At 35.6% G+C, this 23,475-nt stretch overlaps 2 protein-coding genes across 6 annotated transcripts; both read right to left on the bottom strand.

The window, feature by feature from the left end:
- LOC119640901 lies at window positions 1–21,874 on the bottom strand. Of its 5 annotated transcripts, none has more exons than XM_038039212.1 (9): window positions 20,843–21,874; window positions 20,616–20,737; window positions 8,531–9,843; window positions 7,354–8,467; window positions 7,152–7,284; window positions 6,487–6,944; window positions 6,307–6,406; window positions 4,728–6,244; window positions 1–4,641 (listed from the first exon to the last, which is right to left on the bottom strand). In XM_038039212.1, the coding sequence occupies exons 2-9, from the start codon at window positions 20,658–20,660 to the stop codon at window positions 3,826–3,828; spliced, it is 5,496 nt and encodes a 1,831-aa protein (XP_037895140.1). In that variant the 5' UTR covers window positions 20,661–20,737; window positions 20,843–21,874; the 3' UTR covers window positions 1–3,825. The 5 variants fall into 5 exon arrangements, with proteins under 5 accessions (XP_037895140.1, XP_037895142.1, XP_037895141.1 ...); XM_038039214.1 differs by having other exon boundaries at window positions 20,616–21,271; window positions 21,354–21,874; XM_038039213.1 differs by having other exon boundaries at window positions 20,616–21,253; window positions 21,354–21,874.
- Window positions 21,875–22,166: 292 nt separating this feature from the next.
- LOC119640967 (proteasome subunit alpha type-4) lies at window positions 22,167–23,133 on the bottom strand. The gene is made up of 2 exons (XM_038039369.1): window positions 23,022–23,133; window positions 22,167–22,964 (listed from the first exon to the last, which is right to left on the bottom strand). The coding sequence occupies exons 1-2, from the start codon at window positions 23,022–23,024 to the stop codon at window positions 22,182–22,184; spliced, it is 786 nt and encodes a 261-aa protein (XP_037895297.1). The 5' UTR covers window positions 23,025–23,133; the 3' UTR covers window positions 22,167–22,181.
- Between the last annotated feature and the right edge of the window lie 342 nt (window positions 23,134–23,475).

The raw sequence follows: 23,475 nt of genomic DNA, 5'->3' as shown, positions 1-23,475 counted from the left end.
CTTTATTGCCAGCATTTTTTTTTTTTTGTTTGTTTATTTAGTTCCTTGCTGGCAGACATACGCCTCAAGCGCTTCGATTATATGTCTTTTTAAAAGTTAATGCTAGAGACCCCTTCACTCATTGTATTCGGTAAATTAAATTCGTTTTTCCAAACTGTTAAAAAGCTATATTTGAATGCGCAGGGACGCTATTTCGCTTTAAAATGAATAAATCAAAAGAAGCTTACAATAAGAAAAAAATAGGGACCTGTTAAGGTTGGCTCTCAAATCTAGCCTAAGCGGATAGTTGAATACAATGAAGATCGATAAAATTTGGAAATATTCGTTCGTCTGTTAAAATATCGACAGCAACCTCATAAAGTTGCTTAGAAGAACAAAATTCTGCGTGGAATAAAGAGATGAAGGCAAATTTCTTATGTAACGAATGTAATGAATTCTTCCACTATCAGCTGGTAGGAGTGTACTTAGTAACTTCTTCTAAACTTCTGTTCATATTAATCAATGTTTTGAGTACATTTTGTATTTTACAGGGCGCAGATTGACAGAAGAAACAGCTCAGATTTCGTGTTTCAAAAGCAAAGAAAATTTCCTGTGTGTTTCGAATCGCTGTGAAAAGGGGACAAAAATCCTTCCGTGGATCGTGTACATCACTCACTTCTGAAGCTGATTTCCTCAACGGTTTTAAACGCAAAGAAACAAAAATCGTCAAAAGCAAGAAAGGGTGGGTGCAGAACACTGAACTGACTAAGGTGATCTAGAAAGTCAAGTTCGCTCGCACGTTGCAAAAGCACAATTTTTTCAAGTTTTTTAATTTTTCGTCCCATCTATCGTGTTTCCGTTGAAGTTGAAATTACGAAAGATGTAAAAAGGAAAATTCACCAATAATACTCTGGAATCCGTCGACAAAAAAATGTATTTAGTATTTGGCCAAACAATTGCTTAGCTCGCGCTTAAAAGGGGGAGAGACAACTTTGGTGAAAAATTAATTTTTTTTAAAACAATTTTCGTGCAAAACGATTGACTGTAAATAACTTAATCGTTTATACGACGATGTAATATAAATTGTTGAAGATTTGCTTCATTTCAGCACAAATTGGCGATGGGTATTAAAAGAATACAATCTCTTTCTTATGTTAATATTTATTAGAAGAAAAGCAAATGTTAGGCATATTATATCTAAATTTTGATCACTTGAAAAAGCTTATGAATTTATTTAACGAGAAGAAGAATAAAAGTCTCCGCTACGAGAGAAAAGAGAAAAAACGAGAAGAATGGTAAAACTCTATGCTAAATATTAGTTCTTTCGAAGTTTCAAAACGATCTGTGAAAACATTCGCACAGAAGCAATTATCCGTATAAGTAGCCGAGCAGGCAACAATCGCGACTACAAAGTTTATGTTCGCGGGCTCAAATCTCAGTGCGGTAGAGTTTCAAATTTAGAAAAAACGTACTTCTCTCTTCTGGCCAAAAAAAAAGAAGAAAACAAGTTTAATTGCTCATGCCATCAATTAAAAAAAAGAACAGGTGAGGAAAAGCGGAAAATGTCTTCGGTTTTAAACGTGATGGTGTGACTTCTTGAAATGACCATTATTTAAAATCGCTCAGGAATTTAGTTTTTTTTAAATAGACTTTATCAAGTGGAAATTTATAATGGAATGGTGAATAACTGAACATAATGTCCTTTTGCTTAATAATTGGACAATGCAAGAGACAGACATCTTAGTTAGCTCGCTTATCTCGTCGAAACAACGCATTTTCTAAATTTTGTTCGAAAACTACTTATTAATAACATCGCATATTTCCTACCTTAGATATGATAGATAATCCCCAAAAGGTATATTGTATTCTGTAATTACACTGGAATCGAAATTGGTAAACGGAGTAATGCTATAAATCCCACAAAAAAAACTGTAAATACTATCTTCAACCAACGATGTGCGACTGCAAGGATTGCAGAAATATCAGTACACCTACGTCAGTGGTTATCCGCATAGTTATAGTCAAACATTCAAATTTCAAAGATTTACGCTTCATATGGGACTCCATATCGATCGAATCGCTAAAAGAAAAGCGACACCGATGAACTTCATCCTACTGCCTTAGAGGCAACCAGCGTTTGAAACCGTTATATGGTCATTATATTATAAACAAGTTCGGTGCACAATTCTTAATACGATGGCGAGCATCATTCATAGGTACAACGTTATTCCATTTCTTATTAACCTGATCAGAGAGTTTTACGGTTTTTACACTATCGCCGATAATCACGCATGTTACCTGCAATCACTCATATTACAGGCAATGTATATTAGCGATAATAGTTTGAGAACCGCAGAACATTACGATCCTGTTAATAAGCAATGGAATTACATTGCACCCATGAAGAATGCTCATCATCATTTCGGAATATATACTTGCGATATGTTGTCGGTCGTTAAATGGTTTTTGTGTTTCGAAAATTCGAAAGCTGTTTGCAATCGCACAGCTCTGCTCGAAAATAGCATTTACAGTTTGGTTCGCGGCAATGACCATTACTTCGGCATTCGCCCATTACACTGGCATTCCTTCGTGTACCCATTTTGATTTCCGAGAAGGACATTGGTATAAATAACAAAAAAAAAAAAAACAAAAATCAAAAATGGAATAGGGATTTGATTCAAAAAAAAAAAAAAAGAAGAACATCCTTAGAAATAATTACGGATTTAGCATAAAGTGAAAGGTTGATGCAAAAGTAATCAGATTCAACGTATATGACAACACTATTGGCCGGGTTAGCTTTCCCACGACATGTTGTATAACACTCTTTCAAAAGCACAAAAAAAAAAGCACAAAATAGGTTAGTATGATACTCAACTGTAGCATTTGAATTGAAAGGATTGACTGAGTTGATTGCAGACGAAAATACACCCATAGTCATTACATTTCGCTCAAACTTTCAAAAGAACAACCGGAAACTATATTAATAAAATTGTTTATATCAATCAAGTGCGAAGACTGGTGCTATCATGATGTACTCAGAGAAGAAATGTCTGGATGCCTATCAGCCAGGCAATTGGTAAGCGTTTGGGAGACTTAAAGGAAGTCTCCTCGAAGGTATCATGATTGAATGGGGAAAACATTGTAATATACAGAGCGTTTTTAACGCTCCCCTAAATTCTCCTTTCTACGAACTTTTGGCTTAGTTTCATAAATCATCTTAAGCGATAGTAATTACCACTAATTGGCGGAACGATATAACTACACCGCTACTTTTTTTTATAACCCAAAACATTCATCCTGCGAATTTCGGATTGGTTGCAAGCGTGATGGCATCAAGGACAACTCAGTTGTAACGAACGCAAAATATGTCAAAGTGTGACTAACATTAACTCTCCGACTCTACAATCACTGTGATGACAAGTGTCAACATATATACCATGGTTAAAAAGAAAATGAACTTTGAAACTTATAACTACTTACAGACGTATGTATGTGTGAAACGAAATTTACAGAAAAAAGAATACAATCTCAGTTTTAATAGTGTGTGTTTGTCGAGGCTGCTGGAGCCGGTGCTGAACTAGCTGATGTTGTAGAGGTGGGTGGTGGCCACCAATGCAACAGTTCAGATTGTGAATGCGGATGGTGGTGGTGATGCGAATGTGAATGTGGGTGTGATAATGCAGATTTACCCTGCGAAGCGTATTGTTGATGGCCATATGGGTAAGGAAATTGTGGATGATATGAGGGATGTGTAGGGGGAGGTGGTGGAGGATGATGACTGGCATGAAATTGCCTTACAGTATCCGGACAACCTCCACCGCCTAACGCCGCGGCCTACTTTGAATGTCAGTCGTTCTTTACTGGATAATAAAGCAAGTCTGGCTGCTGTACATGTTGCTGCTGTTGCATGTGATGCATGTAATCGGTAATGGGAGGTAACACGGTCTTTGGTTCTTCAGCGCCTAATACCGAATAGCCTCCGCGGTCGTAGACGTGATGGCCAGCATGTGGTAACAAATGAGATGCTGCTGTTAATGGATGGTGGGCTGTTGGGGCGAGGGGATGCGCTCCCAGTGCGTGCGGTTGCAACGCTGCATGAGGATGATATGGTTGGAAGCTATTCTTCTGCTGCTCACTCATATCAGTCAAACCAGCTGTGTGATGGGCCGGATGATGTACCTCGTAAAGAGCACTGGTCGCACCGTAAACCCCAGCTGAATGACGTATCAAACCCGCCGCGCTAGCACTAGCCTGGAGACCGTAAGCAGCAGGATGATGTTGTTGTTGTTGCTGCTGCTGGGGATTGTGTAGAGCAGGTGGCGGTTGCTGTGGTGTTTGGGACACAGCAGCTGATGGTGTTCCGGTCGCTGAAGTTATCCCTGCAGCAGTAACGCCAGTGCCTTGTTGCATCATTTCAAAGTTATATTCCATTGGATTCGGATTGTTATCGATGAGATTTGTTAATATACTGCCAATGTTGTTGTAACTGTGAGGATCAGTGGTGCTGGCTGCAGTTGCAGCTGCCGCTTGATTACTCGAACCTGGTTGTTGAGGGTGTTGCTGCGAATTTGACGGTGGTGGTGGTTGTTGTTGTTGCTGTTGCGGCTGGGCGGCGCTCCCAAAAGCCAATTGATTTGCTGCGCTTGGCTGCGGCCACATATTCTAAATAAAAATAAGCAATGTTAAAACATTAGGAAGTTCGACAGCCTGATTAGCTTAATATTCTAGGCTTGAAACTATTACTTTACCTGAAAGCCCATTAAATCACCCCCAAGTGGTTGATCTTGCTGCTGCTGCGGTTGCTGCTGCTGTTGTTGCGTCGCCTTATTCGCACCCACCATAGCTTGCGGTTGTGCCGGCTGTTGCGGCTGTTGCGTATTACTCACTTGCCCAGCAGAAGCACCTGCCGCTGAATTAGCACTTGTGACATTCATCGGAAGACCCAGAAATTCGGCAGAATCCACTATATAAAACTTATTAGGATTGTCTTTGACATCGGGAGTTGCGCTGTTGCTGGCACTGCCATGTTGTGGCTGTGTCTGTTGTTGCTGTTGATGCGCTCCTGGATTAGTGTTAGGGTGTGAGACAAAGTTCATATTGCCCCAGGCATCTGGAACGCATTGCTGCTGTTGTTGATATTGTTGTTGTTGTGGTTGATGATGATGATTCACCCCTGGATTTTGCTGCTGCGGCGTCTGAATCTGGTGTGCTGAAGATGGTCGAGGCGTGTGTGGCGTGTGAGGTTGTGGCTGAGGGGATTGCAGTCGCGCATGCTGTGGCGAGTGTGAAGGCTGCTGATGCTGTTGCTGCAGCTGTTGGGCTTGTGTTTGGTGGTGATGTGGCGATCGCTGCTGATTGTGACGTTGATGTTGCTGCTGCTGCTGTTGTTGTTGTTGTTGTTGTTGCTGCTGCAACTGGTGCTGCTGGAGCAGTTGTTGATGATGATTTATCTGCTGTTGATGCTGGGCTGCTTGCAAATGCTGATGGGGTGATGTGAAGTGTTGAGGCTGCATTTGCGTTGGTTGATGCAATGGACTTTGCGGCGTATGACTTCGAAGCTGTTGCTGTTGTTGTGCTGCGTGCAACTGCTGTTGCTGCTGCTGATGGTGATGCTGCTGCTGCTGTTGTTGGTATTGATTTAGAATCTGGTGCTGTTGATAGGCAGCTGGATTTGTCATTACTGAAGGAGAGCTGCCCACCGTGTTTTGATCAAAGTGAAACTGCGCTTCCGGTTGAGCGGTTAAACCGCCGGCAAAATTGTTCATTCGAGGCATTATATTATCAGGTGTATGACTACTGTTAGGCGTGTGACGATGGTGCTGCTGCTGTTGATGATGTGTTGGAGGCGGTGTGGGCCTTTGCTGCTGCTGTTGTTGTTGTTGTTGTTGTTGCGATTGCGATTGCAAATGTTGTGCACTATGTGATGTATGAACGGATTGCTGTTGTTGCTGTCCTAACAACTTTTCTGTGCTAAAGTTCTGACTATACATGGAACCGGGCTGAGGTTCATTTGCAGACAATGAATGTTGCGATGTAGACGCCGTCGACGATTGTGAACTATTATTACTGATAATTGCTGCGTTAAATTGCTCTTGTTGGGAAGAAGACGATGTTCCCGGTGTTGTTGACAACGGCGGCGGTGTGGATATGGAGCCTATCTGCTGCTGCTGTTGCTGATTCGGTTGTTGCTTTGGTTTACTGACATTTGACTTTTTAGCAACCTTAGCCGGTGGCGGACCTGGCACATCCGCCATTGATACCAGTTCTGCCAAGAAGGAAAAATATCAAATAGTTCATAATTAAGTTCATTTCGAGTATCTCCCTTACCATCGCCCTCTTTCGTAAATCGCTTAACCTTTTTCGGTGACGGTTGGTTTCCATGAACAGTTTGCTTGTGACGTACCAAATGCGTCTTCCATTTAAAAGTCTAGAAATATAACAGGCAAATTAAAAACTTATTAACAATACTGCATTACGCGGTTTAGTTGACAATAGCAATTAAAGTACCTGATCGCAATAGCAACAGCAATGAGGCCTTTCTTCTGAATGCGATGGCAAATGACGCTGTAGCGATTTCACCGAACCAAAGCGTTTGCCACATAACGTACACTTGCACTCGGAAGCATCAGTGTGTGCGTTACTGTAGTGATCTTTTAATGCTGGATATGTAAAATACGATGATCCACAAATATCACAAACGTAAGTGCGTTTGATTTCCGTGTGTAGCTGAACATGGCGTTCGAGATTTGCTTTAAGTGTGAAACGATTCTGGCATATGTGGCATTCAAAGAAATTGTCCTTTTTGTGGACCCGTATTATATGCTGATAGAGTGCATTTTTGGAAGGAAATTCCTCGCCGCACACTTCGCAAATCGCGCCATCGGCCTTGTGACCGGTATCATCCAGATGTTGTTGGTGCATCTTTTTGTGAGTAAACTTTTGCCCACACTCATGGCAGGAGTAGGCTGCAAAATAAAAAAGCACAATTAAAAATCTATACACGTCTCTCTTCAGCTAAAATGATGTCAGATAATAAAGAAAAGCAAAATCGAAACGAAGAACCAAAAACGGTTAATAACGGATAATGGCAAGGAAAGTTAGTTTGCGGTGAAATTTACACTTGACTTCTTGTTAAACATCGTAAACGATTTTGGTCTCAAACACAAACTCACTTTTGATATCTTTTTTGTTGTGAGATTCGACATGTGCATGAAACTGTTGACGACGCGAATATGATTCTCCACATGTCTCACAAACAAATGGATATTCCTTGGCATGCATCGTACGATTGTGATGTATGATTTCCTGCAAAGATGAAAATTAATGTTTTCATTTTTTAAACTTAAACAATTGTTCTAAAATGTAGATTATTACTTCGAGCGAAGTACCGTTCGGCTTGCCACAATCGTGACAATAACCTGGATGAATTTTATAATGATCTAGAAGCGATTTCCGTTTACGATAAGATTTCGGGCACAATAAACAACTATAGCTTGGCTTCTCTTTCTTAGAACCCGTTGCGGAGCCAACTTGTGCAGTGGACACCCCTCCACCCGGATTAGATCCACTCGATGGCGCCTGGAGCGATGTACTGCTGCTACTGCCACCATCTATTAGCTGAGTTTTGGTCTCCATACCGTCATTAGTGTCGTTTTCGTGATCATCTTCGTCTTCATCGTGTGAAATATCATGGTCGTCTTGTTCGAAAGAAGCATTAACGGATTTCGTATCCAAGGTACCCCTCATTTGCAACGTTACGGCTGCAGTTGGAATGCCACCAATGTTCATGGGTGACATCATCGCATTTGGATGTGTTTGTTGCTGTTGCAATTGTTGTTGCTGTGAGACGCTTTGTATATGAGGTGGTAAGTGTTGTTGCTGCTGTTGCTGCTGATAATGCATAAATTGCATTTGCTGAGCAGACGGTTGGGATCTACTGGCCGTTGTGCCGTCGAGTATACTGTCAATACTGTTTGCCAAACTGTTAGTGACATGCTGCTGTACGCGTTGCGCTTGTAACTGTTGTTGATGCTCTTGATTCGCACTTTCCATCATGCCGCCGATCATAGCCAATGGATGATTTTGCGCTTGGATATGAGAATTCAAATGATTTTGCTGTTGCTGCATATGCATATACCGCTGTTGCTGCTGTGCTTGAAAGTGCTGTTGTGGATGCATACTATTGTTTATGATGTTATTAATATTATGTTGAATAGATGGCTTTGTACTCTGAAGTTGAAGCGAGTTATTAATTGTTACACCATCTGCCTTTAAATGCCTCACTTCTAGATCATTATTTTGCAATGATTGTGATTCCTGCTGCATGTGTTGATGATTATTGCCCTGTTGTTGCTGCTCCTTAGGAGAAAATGTCGCGAAATTATTGTCGACAATCGTTTGTTCTTCCTGCATATCGTTCACTATATTAACGCTATTAGTTGAATTATTGCTTATAGGCGTAAGACCATTTATCCCAAGATTACTGTTGCTGGAAAGAAGAAGCAAGGATCAAATTTCTTGAAAATTATTGAATTGGAAAAATGCAATTTACCTTTGTTGCTGATCTTGTTGTTGTTGTTGAGTGTGTGATAAATTGTTACTAAAGCTGCTATTACCCAATGAATTCGCATCACTACCACCACTTTGAAGGGCAGTTAGTGTTGAAGCACTATCTGTTGTAACCATCTCACTGGGAATCGCTTCTAAGCCATTACCAGCAGAGCTGTTACTACTGCCACTGCCGCTCGTACCACTAATACTGGTACTTCTTTCACCAACTACGTCTTCAATTTCTGGCTCCATTACTAAACCGTCAATAAGACGGCCAGGACCCATTCCTTCTTCGATGATCTCTTCAAACTTCATTATCTCCTGAGGGGCCGGAGCCTCTACTTCAAATTCCGTTTCTGATTCAACAGCAATCGTGTTGCCACATATAGGCACAGATAGCATACGGCGGTTAGGTTGCCGCGACAGTAACTGTTTTTGCTTCAAAATCTCCTGTTTACGTAGGGCCTGTTGACGCCATTCCACTTCCCGTTCGGCACGTATGGTTTGTAGAACATTCTTTGGCGGTGTTACCCCTAACAAGCGGCCCGTCAAAATGAAATCATTGATGAATTCTTTCAGAAATGGTTTATGATGCGACTTGAGAGCTTCTTTTAATTGTATACGAAATTGCTCCTTAAAAACATGAATACTTAATTCTGAGGTTCTATGATGGAAATGAACAGTGAATTCAGAGTCAGGATGGAAGACATATTTCTCTGCCAAGCGTAAATAATGCGGCAGATTCTCGATCAATCGGCGCGGGTATTGCGATCTACTATTTTGGTTATTGTATTGATGACCAAATGCTCTTTGACGATTGCGCTCGAGAGCAACATCTGTAAGAACTTCGGAACAATTGCTACCACCCTCAACGGTATGAACTCGACTCAGACGTCGAGGATCAATTAACCCAGAAGGTATAAAATCGAGTGGGTCACGATTAGCCGCTCCACGAATTGCCGCATACCGCATCCGTTTACTGAGTGTACTTGTGTTATCATTGTCAACATCATCTGAATAAACTTCGTCTTCGTCCAGGCACATAAACTCCTCTTTGCAGAGGATTTTTTCGAAGTTTTGATTCAAATCGGTCGACGTATTTTCAGCATCACTCTTAATTTCTTCCTTTTTCGTATTGACAACCAAATGTATTGATTCCTTAGAAGGTGTGTCTACGATATCAGCAAAAACTCTACGCACAACGTGGTTACAATCATCGGTATATTTAAACTTTAGACCTTGCAACAAATAGTGCAATGCATCGCGCCGCGTTGTAGCATTTAAATTGTCCAATAAACCAAACGATTGTTCAACCTATATGAGGAAAAGGCAAAAAAATATTGTTAGGGTTAAACAAACATGCGTCACTTTTTGTCATTTTTGGTCAAAGATGGATATTTGTTTTGTTTAATTAAACACAATTATTAGAGCAGAGATAGCAGCAGTTTTAATAATCTACAGGGAATATTTGCTTTAAATGAAGTTACATTAACAAGATGAAGCATTTTCGATTTATTTTTCAGTCGGGCTTTGTCAGGATACTTGGATGGATTATCGAAGTTAAGGAATTGAATGAGGTATGCACCAAATTTGTCTATTTTAATCATATATTTTTCATTTATGGCCTTTTTTCAATATTTAAATCCATCAAGTCAAGTTAGTGAAGAAGTGAACAAGCATTTTGAAACACGCACAAAAAGTAGCTAAATTAAAAAATAATAGTAATATTAATAGTAAAAAATAACTCATTCAGGGAATACATTTTTTTGGACCGTGAGGTGGGGGTACACTCATTTGCTCAAAAGCAAACTTCAGCGACCCTGTAATCAGCGTGAACTTCTGAGTTGATTTAGTCATCTCTGCCCGTCTGTCTGGTGTGTGTTGTTGGCACTCTCCTGGTGGCAAATATGAAGATATCGACTTCAAATTTCGGAGAAACGTTGAAACTTTCTGCGCACAGTTCGGTATTGAAAATGGTGCAAATTGGTCAGAGCAGAAGCCCGCAGTGAATCGTAAACTGAACGCAACTCTGTTTTTCTTAACAAAAATTTCTGAATTTTCGAACAGTCGGCTCTCTTTACGTGCAAAAATGGAAAAAATCAGCCATGCCCACATTTTATTTTTTCACTCTTTTGAGGTTTTATAATTATTTATCATAAGGCAAACAAGATCGAATGTTTAAAACTTTTTTGTACACTTCTCAACAGAAATGGATTAATTGTAAAATGAATATGGTAGGCACTGCGATTAATATTTTTTAATAATACCAGCGGTACGGGTACGAAATAAACGAACATGGAGAGTAGAATGCGAAAAGCATAGCGGTGGGTATCCCAGATTCGGCCACCCCTGAATATAACTTTATTACTTGCTCTTATTAAAAATACATTGGAATTTTCTGTTTAGTAATTTTTGCTTTGAAATTAAAAAAAGTCGTGGCGGTAATCACGTAGCTAAAGGTTAGCGAAATTTTTCATACGTGATTATGTCTCACAAATTTTACGAGAGTGAAGCGAAGTCGGAAATGCTAATTCTATATAAGCTCCCTATAGTTTTTTGCAAATTTTTTTATCGATTGCGACAAAAACAGCGCTAATCATAGAATTTTGTGATACCTTGAAAAGTGTCCAGAGAGCTCTGTATTTGTAAGACCGAACTAATAGAGTTTGAAACTATATTTTCATTTTAACATTTTGATTTGAGATTTTTTCTACCGTTTAACGTTTCTTTTTAACAGTACGTCAGTGTTAGTTAATAGAAAGAAATCCCGATAAGCTATAATTTCATCGAGAAATATCCTATAAGTTTGTTTGTTGCCTTCTCTGGCACTCCTCCAAGAAAATATAAGCTAAGGGATGATCTTTGTTCCTGCAACTTAGTTTGGAGTTTTTATGGTAAGTGTTACAGGATAGAAATTAACTGGACGTAAGTACCTACCTTGCCAATGTCACTTTATTGAATAATTCAAGACCGTAGGTAATTGTAGTTGCAAGTATATTACAAACTCTAAGAATATCAGCCTAAAACTAAAATTAATCAAATGTATTCACCGGATGTAAGAGCACTATCAACGTCCACCCACTAAATTTAATATTAAGATTGAGGGCCATTCTTGTTGTTATTTTAGAATAGTTTGCATTTTTCTAAGTGTAATTGTTGTTGGGAGCGTGTTTATTGTAAAAGGTTGTTTTTTTTTTTTCTCATATTTCATGTGTTTCTTCGTTTATGCTTCCTCTTCTCTAGCCTCTACAAGCGTTTTATACATTCTTACTAACATAAATAGATCTGCACATATATACTTGAAGGCAAACGAACACAGATGCACATATATATGTATATACACATACGCGTACATACTACGTAAAATATGTTTCCATCTTACGATATATATATATATATATATATATATATATGTTTACATACATAGTATAAATGTGTATATACGAGTGCACATGTAATATTGTGTACTTGCTGTTGTTATTGTTGCAAGTTGTTGTACTTGTTTTTTGTTGTTTTTACTATTGTTGCTGTGGTTGGTTGTTATACTTGGCTCTGCTGCAGCTGCTGCTTCTCATGCAACGATTGTACAGCAATAGCGCAAGCAAATAGAATGCATTTTAGCTGTTATATAAATATATATATATATATATATATACAAATATATACAAAATATACTTTAATATAATCATAGTATATGCACAAGCATGCATACACATCTACATTTATATCAATAAGATATGGCAAAGTGAGGGGAGCTACCAAATTTCTTTCTTTTAAATAACAATTAATACGCTTATGGACAAATTAATTTATTTAATATTTTCTGTTCGCAAAGAAGCGTACACATACACACATACACACATACACACACACACATACATAACACCTACATTATAAATTCGTTAGAGCTCAAACATGTTTATTACGATTTATACAATTATCTGATTGTTCATTAATATCAGTCGTTCGCTCACGAAAAAATCTGTTGAAGGGAGAAAACAAGTTTTTTTTTTCCTTGTGTTTGTATTTAAGATTTAGCAACAGTAGGGTATTTGATCGGTTACTTTTACCTGATACGCAGTAAATGATAATATTTTATTTCATTTTTTATTATTCTTCTTTTTTTTTTCTTGTGTATATTTATATTAAAGTGAATTAAATTTATTGCTGCGGGCTTATGTGTGCTCTGTGTTATAGGTACTATGTGAGGGAGAACTGACATGGGAAAGGGAAAAGGGAGATAGCAGCTCGAGAATGAGAAAAAAAAAGAAGAGAAAATACAAAATGAAGCAGCTGTAGTATAGTGTCTACACATATACAAATATATGTGTGCATACATAAGACGTATACGCGCATATGCGTATATATAAATATAAATTTATATATATATGCATACGTACGTTCATATATGCCTATGTATATATTTATATATATCTATGCGCGCATATATATATAGATATATATATATATATATATACATGTATAGTTAGGGTAGAATACAAGCAACGACAACTAACAATGAATAGCAAACAGATGTACCCGTAAAGGGAAGGGTAATCAGTGGAAGAGACAAAGAAGCAGCACCAGCTCAACACCACAAACAGCAGCAACGACGACAAAAGCAGAAGCAGCGGTAAAAACATGATAAACATAGAGGAAAAAGAAAAACTTGCTTATCAAGAAGAGAAAGCACTCAAATAGAAAATATATTATTTTTATTTATTATTTTGTTGTAGCGTTTTTATTTTGTTTTTGTAATAACAGCGAGCACACATAGTTGTTGTTTTTGTGTGAATGTACGTATAGTTGTATTGGCTCTGAGTGGGAAGTGGGACAAATGCATTTTTAGAAGCTGCCATACTACTATTTGGCAAAAACTAGTGCATGCATATATAGCTGAACAAACGCTAACACTACTACCATCGCATTTTCATACACACATACGTACTCGTAAGCATATTTTAGCAATAAATTTTAGTTAAAAAAAATTAAAAAACCAAAATAAATATAATAATAAATCATTAAGCAAGACAGCCAATACATACGTATATAAATAAATACAGTGTTGGGCAAAGAATTAGCCCACTTAGTACAAGTTTTAGTTAAGACTTTTTAAAAAACTGTTTTGAATTATATACACATATTAGCAATGAAAATTGAGTGCATATTAAACATAAAAATTACTCAAAAAGCTGATTACTACTCAACAGTGAGTTTTTATTTGATCTCTGCAATCGCCAAACAAAGCAGCATAGCCTATATTTAAAGATCGATATATTAATATTAGGCTCGACGGTAAGAGCGAAAACACCGAACACATTGTTCGTAAACTTTGTAAATTTCATAACCCTTTTATAGTACATACGATGAATCCGTTCCTTTGCAATTGAAAGTGCATACACATGATTCGACGTTGCTATTAGTTTCCAGGAAATAAGAAACTTAAATATGACCTTTCGCATATTGACCTCGTTCAATAATCTCTTAAAAATTCTCCTCAAACTATAGCTTTCAGGTAAGATATGGCATTGCATTTCGTAGCAGTAAACGTTGCGAATGACGTCTCTTAAGGATTAACTACAGAATTATACAGTGATCTCGCCATTCGTCTCCCTTCTGGTTGCTCCTTGCGTCATAAGCATCAAAATCAATAAACTATATACGATTTCTAAAATCCACGGTATCTCGCATTTCTGGAAAGATTTCCTTGGAAAACATTAATTGCTTTGCTTGTAAAGCATCGTTGCCAAGTTGAAAAAACTTATGAGAAAAATGCTTCATCGAAAAAATGATAATTGGAAGATTTAAGAACGTCAGGAAGTTTTGCAAGAAGATCCTCATCACACTATTAAAGCAATTATTATATAGTAATAAAAGTTTCGCCGCCGATGCAATCTCTCGTCAAAATTAAGAAGAGAAAGGATTTTTTGTAACTTACAGCTTTGTAACTTGCCTGAAGACAAATAGCCAAACCATCAACCTGTCCACGATAGTGCTTTGCATTTGGCTGAAAGAGGGCAATGTAACACGATACGAGCTTTTAGAGTCAAATGAAAAATTCAATAGCGAATAACGTAAACAGTAATCGTATTTATTGGATCGGGATTTAAGGAACACAGATATTCAGTACGCAGCAATTATCCCAACATCGCTTAGAAGATAAGTTGCCCTTTCACCGAGATATGCAACAATCGGCTTAGTCTACTTATTTGCCCGTCAGCCATTTGTCGACACAATAACAGGCCACAAATTAAAAACTATGCCACACACCGATTTTGACAGAATGTTGTGCATCATAAAGCACCCGAGTGAAAAAGCCGAAAAAGTTCGTCTTAAAAGACAATCCAAAATTGTTAAAGGCGAAGAAATTTGTAGGAATAATACATTGAAAAATTAAAATTATAATTATGAATATGAAATAATTGTTTCTTTATTTAAATAACAAATGGACAAACGGCGCAAGAGCAATGGTAATATATCTAATGTACTAAAAAGACAGTAATTTTCGTATTATATTCTACTCTACGACGGATTGCCGTAGTGGGCATTTAACACGTTGCAGCTCATTTTAGAATCAGTGAGTGCTTCAAAGAACATACCTCTTTTTTTCCGTTTCACAGTACTAAGAATATAGGACTGCTATAGAAAAATTGTCATCAAAGTATTATATCACAAAAGCGCAAGCAAAATATTTATATATTTGTTCCTTTCACTTTAACTGTTAAAACATCGCAGCAGCGAGATCGTAGTTCTGCAATATGTAACGAATAAATTTCTTCACTTTGAAAGATATATTTGGCGAGGGAATGGTAAAATGCAGTTCTGACTTTTTTTTGAATTCTTTTCAAGAGCAATATCCCGAAGCTTATCGGTGGTAAAAACATTGCTTACAATAAAAATCGAAGAACATTAAAAACTGCGATGTTGTATAAGTATATAAAGGAAAAAAAAACGCGCTTACTATACCCCAAATTTGTCTAATTGCAAAACTCTAATAAATATGATTGTTTTGTACGGGCAATGTCAAAGGAAAGGAATACATCCAAATTCAAACGTTACAGGGCACGCACTTTCCTGATAAATCGCAAAGAGAATATACCCGCCAAAATTGATTTTTAAAGGTTTTTTTCTTCTTCAAACCAATAAGAAAAACGCCCGAACAGGGTGTTGCTGGCATCCTCAACAAAAAAAGTACTTTTAGTTGCGTTGCGAGCAGACATTTGCTTAAAGAATCAACGAAAATAAATTCAATGAAATTTCGCAAAAATAAATTTAGATTTGCAGTTCCGAAACCAAAAAAGTAAACTTTAGAAAAACAAATCGTCAATGCGTCATACTTCTTTTTTATTTGTTATTTCTTAAGGATAATACCTTTAATTTTTGAACCTTGTAAGCAAAGTTGCTTGCAAGGAAATAATATAAGGATCCATTTTTTTACTTATCGATGGATTAGTTAAGGATCTCACACTTACCGATAATAGTAAAGTTTGTGTCGCGCTCTATAAAAAATTCCCAGTTCGAATGCAGTTTGCCAACTTTATGCTCTGTGAATAAAAGCAATTATGACCAATAGTGTTCGTTTTTTCGCTCTCTGTGCAGAAGTCGGATAAAAAATTTCAAAAACCGATGTAGAATTTATAGAGGATTATAATTTATTACTTGGGTTCACTTTCGTATATTATAAGACAAATGAAGACGTTTTTTGTTTGCGATTGACGTAATTGCTTTTATCATAACGCTCCTAAGCATTGATTATTGATTTTCAATTAGTTAATTTTCTTTCCGTTACCTTCAGTTATTTAATGAAATAATATCTTGTTTTGAAAGTGAAAATGAACTGCAGAGATTGGAGAGTTTCTATCGAGTTCTTCATCCGAATGCAGTATAGAGTGCGATAAGCACACCGTTCATACCTACAGTTTTTCTCTCTTGAAAACTCCTTACGTTTGATTTGCTTTTTTCGTAATTCTGGATTCCTAGTAAATGAAATAGCTGACCCCTGCCAAACCTATAGACCCTGATAAAAAAACAAAATTTCGCGCTGCTTTAAAACTTCCAATGTAAATATTGGGTGATCCCGGCGAACAATATTTTTATTAAAATTTTCTAAAAGATTCTAAAAGAAGACAAAATGCTGTGCATACTAATATTCTAACCACTACTGTAAATATGTAAGAGCATATAAATTTACATTTATTTACATAGTTTATAGAGGCTAATAACAACCATTTGCTTCTTTTTTATTTTTTTTCTTCACGCTGGAAAAAAACAAACCATTAAAGCACTTTTATTTATTTATTTAAAAAAAAAAATCTATTCGAAAAAGAACAATTCGAAAGAAACACATGAAATTGTTTAATTGGCCAATAAAAATTTAATAGGAATCTTTCATCATAAACTCAATAAAAAAATTGTAAAACATAAAAACAAGAAATTAATTAAGACAGCATACTAAGAAAACAAAAAAAAGAAAGGAAAAGAGAGATGTAAAAACATTACCTTTTATTTGGTTGGCAAAGAACTTCCCTTTGTTTTTTAAATAAATTTTGTTAAAGATTGAAATTAGCAGTAAAGAAGGTACAAACATGTGATTTTAATGATTTAATTTCTCTTTTTCCTTCTCTCGCTCTGATCATTCATTCGACACAAAAAAAAAATCAATTGAATTAGATAGACGTGAATATGATTAAACTATCTCTTAAATATCTAAGATATCAGCTCGGTGATGGAAAAACAAAATCTTTCAAATTCTTTGAAATTCTCAACTTTTATAAGGTATTTACTAACTAATCGCAATGCAATCATCTGTTTACTACAACTGCTCTATATAGAGCAATTACAACTGTGAACGAACTCTGATCAAAAATATACAAAAATATACAAAAACTGTTTTAAATATTCTAAAATATTTACATACATACATTCATAAGTAAATATTAGAGAGAAAACTTTAAATAATTCGAAATAGAGTTAGTTAGTGGTTCTTCGGTTAAGTATGCGTTTATTGCTAAACTACTTGGCAACTCTGTGAATTCTTGTCTAATATTTAATATATATACATATATATTTAATATATACATATATATATATATATATATATATATTTGTATGTGTATGTATATATAAATACGTACGGTTGGGTGCAAACTTATTTAGAAAATATATATAAATATATGTATGCGAACACGCGTTTGTATAAATATGTAGATGAGAATAGATGGTTATGCATAATACTTATGTATTTTATAGGTCTATGGGTGTATAACTACTTTATAATATTCTTGTATTTGTGTGTTTTAAACTAATAAAAATAAATATTTTTTCAAAATAACAACAAACTTAGAACAACAAAAGCAACGGCAAACACATTTACGTATATATATATATATATGTATATATACACTTATATGTACTTATATATATATATAATATATTGCATGTATTAGAGAAAATAAAAACAATAAAACGTAAAATACAACAACAGCAATAACGTTAACGACAAATAGAAAATATACACATGGACTTAGTGCACCACCCGTTTCCCATAGAGAATGAGAAAAACAAAGATAGGGTATGGATGGATGGATAACAGGCTGGTTGGTTGGTTGGTTGGTTGGTTGCTTGGTTAGCTCTACACATCATGGGTTTAATAGAAATAGGAAGCTACGAGATGAGTGTGAGAGTAAATGTGAATGAGTTTTAGAGAAAGACTGATGTGAGAATTTTAGTCCCCACACGGCACGTACGTACCTATCTACATGTATGTTGTGAAGACGAAGACTGGGTTGGGGCTGTTAACCTAGCAGCGGAAGTAAAATAAGATATATGTATATAGCGAAGTGTACACTTTCATATAAATGTGTTTGGGTACACAAATCTATATAAGCGTTAATATGTATATGTATGTGTACGTGTGTATTCGCTTGTCTACAGTTCCACAAATGCAGCAGTGAGAGGGTGCGGCAATGTTGAAATTTTTCCGAGTAAGAGCGAGTTGCGTTTTGGTTAGGTTGATTTGGATTTAAGGAATAACTTAGCTTGCCGGGCGCAAAAGCACACCATTATGAATGAGGAAGAATGGAAATTGTGTATGTAAAAATGGATTTAAAATACTTTGCATATATTTTATTTTATATTTGGACTGTTGGGGGTTAGTTTAACAATAAAACAACAAAAACAAACTTGAAAAAAAAAAACGAAAACAATAAAAAAGTGGAAGGAAGTTCATTTAAATTTCTGCCTAAATCAAAGTACTGACTGATTAAAGCAATTTATATAATTTCTGCATAAAGTAAGGTGAATTTAAAGTAAAAACAATGGACGTCGTGCGATTACCTTACATTCTTTTTTAATATTCACACTTATTAGAAATCATAGATCGCATGTGATTAGATCCTAATTAGGATTTGTATCCTAATTAACAACCATATGTGTTTAAGTAATATTTACATTGTTGTACCAGGATAGATTTTTGGTGAAGAACAACTTACCACATGTAGACATATATCTTTATTTTACTTGCGCCGCCAAAGCAAAAGAGTGTGATAAGAAGTGCGGTTAATAAATACATTTGTTTACAAATATATGTACGTATGGACAGTATATGTGTGCACACCTGTAATGCTTTTGCAGCAAATTTCATTTTCAACAATTCAATTTTCTTTTGCCGGCTGCGTACGTAGGATGTTGCACAGTTGCTTTAAACTGACTTTGCAAATTTATTCGAAAATGCATCGCTCATCCATCGCATTTCCTTAACAGCAGCGATTAATCAATAAATTTGGGTAACCTCCAATATATGCTTTTACATTTTAATAATCGTTTCCAATTACTTCGTTTTTAAGCCTATTACTTGCGTTGTTTATGCCATATATCGGATATGTAAAAATTTTGTTATTTTAACCCAATAATTCACAAACGGAGGGGTTTTTTGCTTCAGCGGATTGGAAATAAACGGTAAATTCTTTCCTGTGCAAAGTCTTAGCGCAATATTGTAAAGTTTATACGTCCCTTCGTATTTCCATTTAAGCAACAAAAATCGCCTATTGACAATTGCGCGCTTAAGGTGCATGTGGTTTAGAGAACACGGTTTTGAAATGTTAAACGGAATGATGGAATGGAATGCTTTTTATGTAAAGAACAGACTGCTCACTTCACTGAGCAATGTTCTTTTGTACGTTTACGCAGAATTTTAATTTCATAAATAAAACTTCACTTTTGCGAAGCATTGTATGCCTTTAAAGAGTATTGAGAATTTTAGAATTACTATCATTGGCGCATAGTTTTTATTTTTTTATTTTTAGGAACTTGTTGCAATTGCGTCGTGAATACGTTATAAATAAGTTTTGCTTTTCTTTATATTAGTTTAACCATTTCGCAATAACTATCATGACTTTGACGTAGGGATACATTTTGTCTTGAGTGAAAAAAAAGTGTGGATAAAGAGATCATAATCATATGCAGCTTACAATTGCGGCAAAATTAAAAGCAGCTAAGAGATGTCCTCTTTGATAATAGTATTTTTGTATTTTTTTTTATAGGATTAATTGCACAAACTTTAGAAAATTTGAACAAAACTACAATCATTACTCATTAAAGAAAGCAAATAACTAGAGACATCCCTAATTTTATTTATCTTAGAAATTACCTTAACTGTACTACACTATTTATACAGACTCACACAAGCACAAACACACAAATCAAAATAAACGACATACAAGAGCATATCAACAAGAGATTCAGCAATAACAAAAAATAATAAAAAAAAAAGGCTAACAAGAGAGCATCCACATTATAAGAAGAACTGTGTAAGAATGAATAACATAAACTAACATAGACTTTTATATAAACCAATTTAAATGCGACATTAAAAACCAAGAAAATAATATATTGACTGAGTGCCTCTCTCTCTTTTTCTCTCTATTTATATATTTCACGGCGATTACTTCCTTAATTATGCTTAATTAAATACTCAAATAAAAATATGTTTGTTCGTCCAGTCGTCCGCTAGTTAGTTAGTTTAGTTGTTGTTTGCTTTTTACATTTGTATTGTGATTGTTAGAGTATAATGTGTATCTTCTAATTACCAGTATTTTAAAATCCAATTGTGTGCTTTTTGTTGATGTATCCATTTTGTTGGTTGGTTGATTTCTTCTGCTTCTGCTTTTTTCTCCACATTTGGTTCAAATTCGTTATGAATTTTAATTTCCTTTATACATATATGTATGAATATATTTCATTAGCTGTTTTATTATTTATTTGTATTTATGTTCTTCTCTTGCTTTTTCGTTTTTAATGCCTATTGCATACTTACGCACACATACAGCACACACACGTGTGTATGCAAACCCTCATACATTCTCAAAGAAGGCTTATTTCTTGCTTGCTTGTTATTTTATTTTCTCTTTGCTCGTTTTCACATCAACATTTTTTTTTATTGGGTGATTTCCTTTTTATTTATTTTTAATTTTATTATTTTTTATTTTTATGACAACAGCTCTGCTACGATATTCGCAGTTACTGCAGACTGAGCGTATAGATTTCGCGCAATCTTTGCAGCACTGTAACCGTAATTGAGGTTAGTTCTGCCACTTTTAAAGTTAACGCCGTTTCTCGTTTTACACTCTTCTCGTTTCTTAAGGTTTTCTTAATTTTCTTCTCGTTTTATCCTTTTTTTTGTATTTCGATTTTCCTTGTATACCTTGTTTCCCAGATCTGCACAATTCTATAATTTAGAAAATTTCTACCAATTAACAATTTTCGCTTGTTTCTCGAGCGCACATACACATTCATGCATGCAAACACACACATACACACATACGAACATTAGCTCATAAGCGAACGGAATGATACTCATTTTATGTGCAGCCTTTTCGCGATTCTTTTTGTTTTACCACTTTTGACTCATTTATTCATTTAGCTCCATTTGTACGTATGTATTTTATTAATTTTTTTTCTTAATTACATAAATTCGGATCTTTAGAAATATACATATATATGTACAAGCTATAAAAACTATCTACTTTATTCTTGCCACCTCCTGTAGCACACAAACACAACACACTCGAATAAAAGACCAGCAGCAACCAAAATACGAATTGAATTTCTCGTCGTGCATGCAGCCGACGTCGCGGCAAAATGCTAAAAATTTTATGCACTCTCAATTTGCACGATTTTATATCAATTTTATGTCAATTACGTAGATTTTCAATTCCAAAAACTCCTAATTATATTTATTTTGCAAAAGTTTTACGAATTTGTACAACTTTATAGATTTTTACGCGCTTTAGTAGCGCAGCACGACGGAATTCAGGGATTTTCACCGATTTGCTTGTCTCTCATATTCGTCTTGATAGGCAGTGTTGCCACCGGACAGATTTAACAATATTTTTCATGGTATAGCCATAAAATGTGAATTATTTTTACATATTTAGGATTTACAGTAAACGGGAATTGGTATTCCATATATACATATATACATATATGATATATATGTATTGTTTAAATTCTTTTATTAGAAATATTTAGTTATTTATTATGATTTGCGCTGTCCGATTTAAAGACTAACATTTTTTTGTAAATTACACATTTTCAACCATTTATTATAGAAATAATGTTAGAATTCTAGTAGAAAGTAAAAAAAGTTGGATAATTTAAGGCTTTTGGGCTGCTTGTTTCTCCTTTTTGGCTGCTTCTGCAGCAGCTTCTTGTTTAGTATATTTTTCGATCAATTGATCCACATCAGATTTGGTCAAAATATTAATTTTTGTTTTATCGCTGCTACGTTGCAACGTGGCCATTTCAATTTTTTCTGAGGTTAACTTAGTGGTATCCAAGGTTTTGCTAAGTACCTTTACGGCAAGATCTTTAGCCTTTTCTAAAGTTATCTTATCTTTTTCACTTAGCTCTTGTTTAAGCATAGATATGGCTGCGCTAAAATTATTGCCAATGCAAGTAGCTTTCCATCCTCCGTAATTACCGCTTGGATCCGATTGGTACAATTGGTAACCGTAGTGCTTATCCCAGCCCATATATAGAATAGAAACGCCAAAAGGACGTTTACCACCATATTGAGTATACGCCTGCTTAATGTCGCATAAATACGAAACTAACTGTTCACAAGGCATTGATTCGCCATAACTGAATTGATAACGTTGAGCAATGATGCGCAGTTCATTAGTCAACACATTAGCATCCGATGTTATACCAGCCACCGAACATACCATATTATCATTTAGTTTGTAAATCTTTTCAGAAAATATACTTCCGTCCAACAATTTGTTTGTATTACGACATTCTGCGGCTAATAATATTCCATCTTCTGCTAGTATACCCAAACAAGTGCCTGCATGTGAAATAGCTTCCATAGCATATTCCACTTGATAAAGACGGCCCTCGGGTGAAAAAGTCGTTGTCCTAGAATCATAACGACGTGCCTGAAAATCGGCATCTCTTAAATAAACAAAAGATTCATTAAACCAATCGTTTCTCACCATTTGTATTGCTTTATTTAATTTTAATTGTTAAATTATCCTTTCCTTCAGATTCTTCTAATTACATTAATATACAACTGTACGCAAACGTAGAAATTTACTTGTCATTGGCAGCGTTAACGTATCATAAGAAAAATTTGGTGCTTTGAAACCGTTTTTAAGTGACAGCAATGGCAGTGACGCCTTTTATTAAATAAAAACTGGTAATAGTATTTTTAAAACAATTATAAAACAATGAACAATATGTCAACTCATCTAAATCGAATTTTTTACATGGATCAACAATATAACAAGCGAGGGTTGCTCTAAGAGACGTGTGTTGACTATTTTTTCCGAAAACTCCAAAAAGGATCTCCAAAATCTTGAATTCTGTTTCAGAGTTTGGGCTGTACGCATAAATGATTTTCAAAAAAATGATAATTCGATTTTACCCTATTTTCAAAAAAAAATGATA

This window comes from Glossina fuscipes, unplaced genomic scaffold (genome assembly GCF_014805625.2).
Source record: "Glossina fuscipes isolate IAEA_lab_2018 unplaced genomic scaffold, Yale_Gfus_2 133, whole genome shotgun sequence".
NCBI classification, from domain to species: Eukaryota; Metazoa; Arthropoda; class Insecta; order Diptera; family Glossinidae; genus Glossina; species Glossina fuscipes.
The sequence above is the reverse complement of the archived record's forward strand: the minus strand, read 5'-3'. Positions and strand labels throughout refer to the sequence as shown.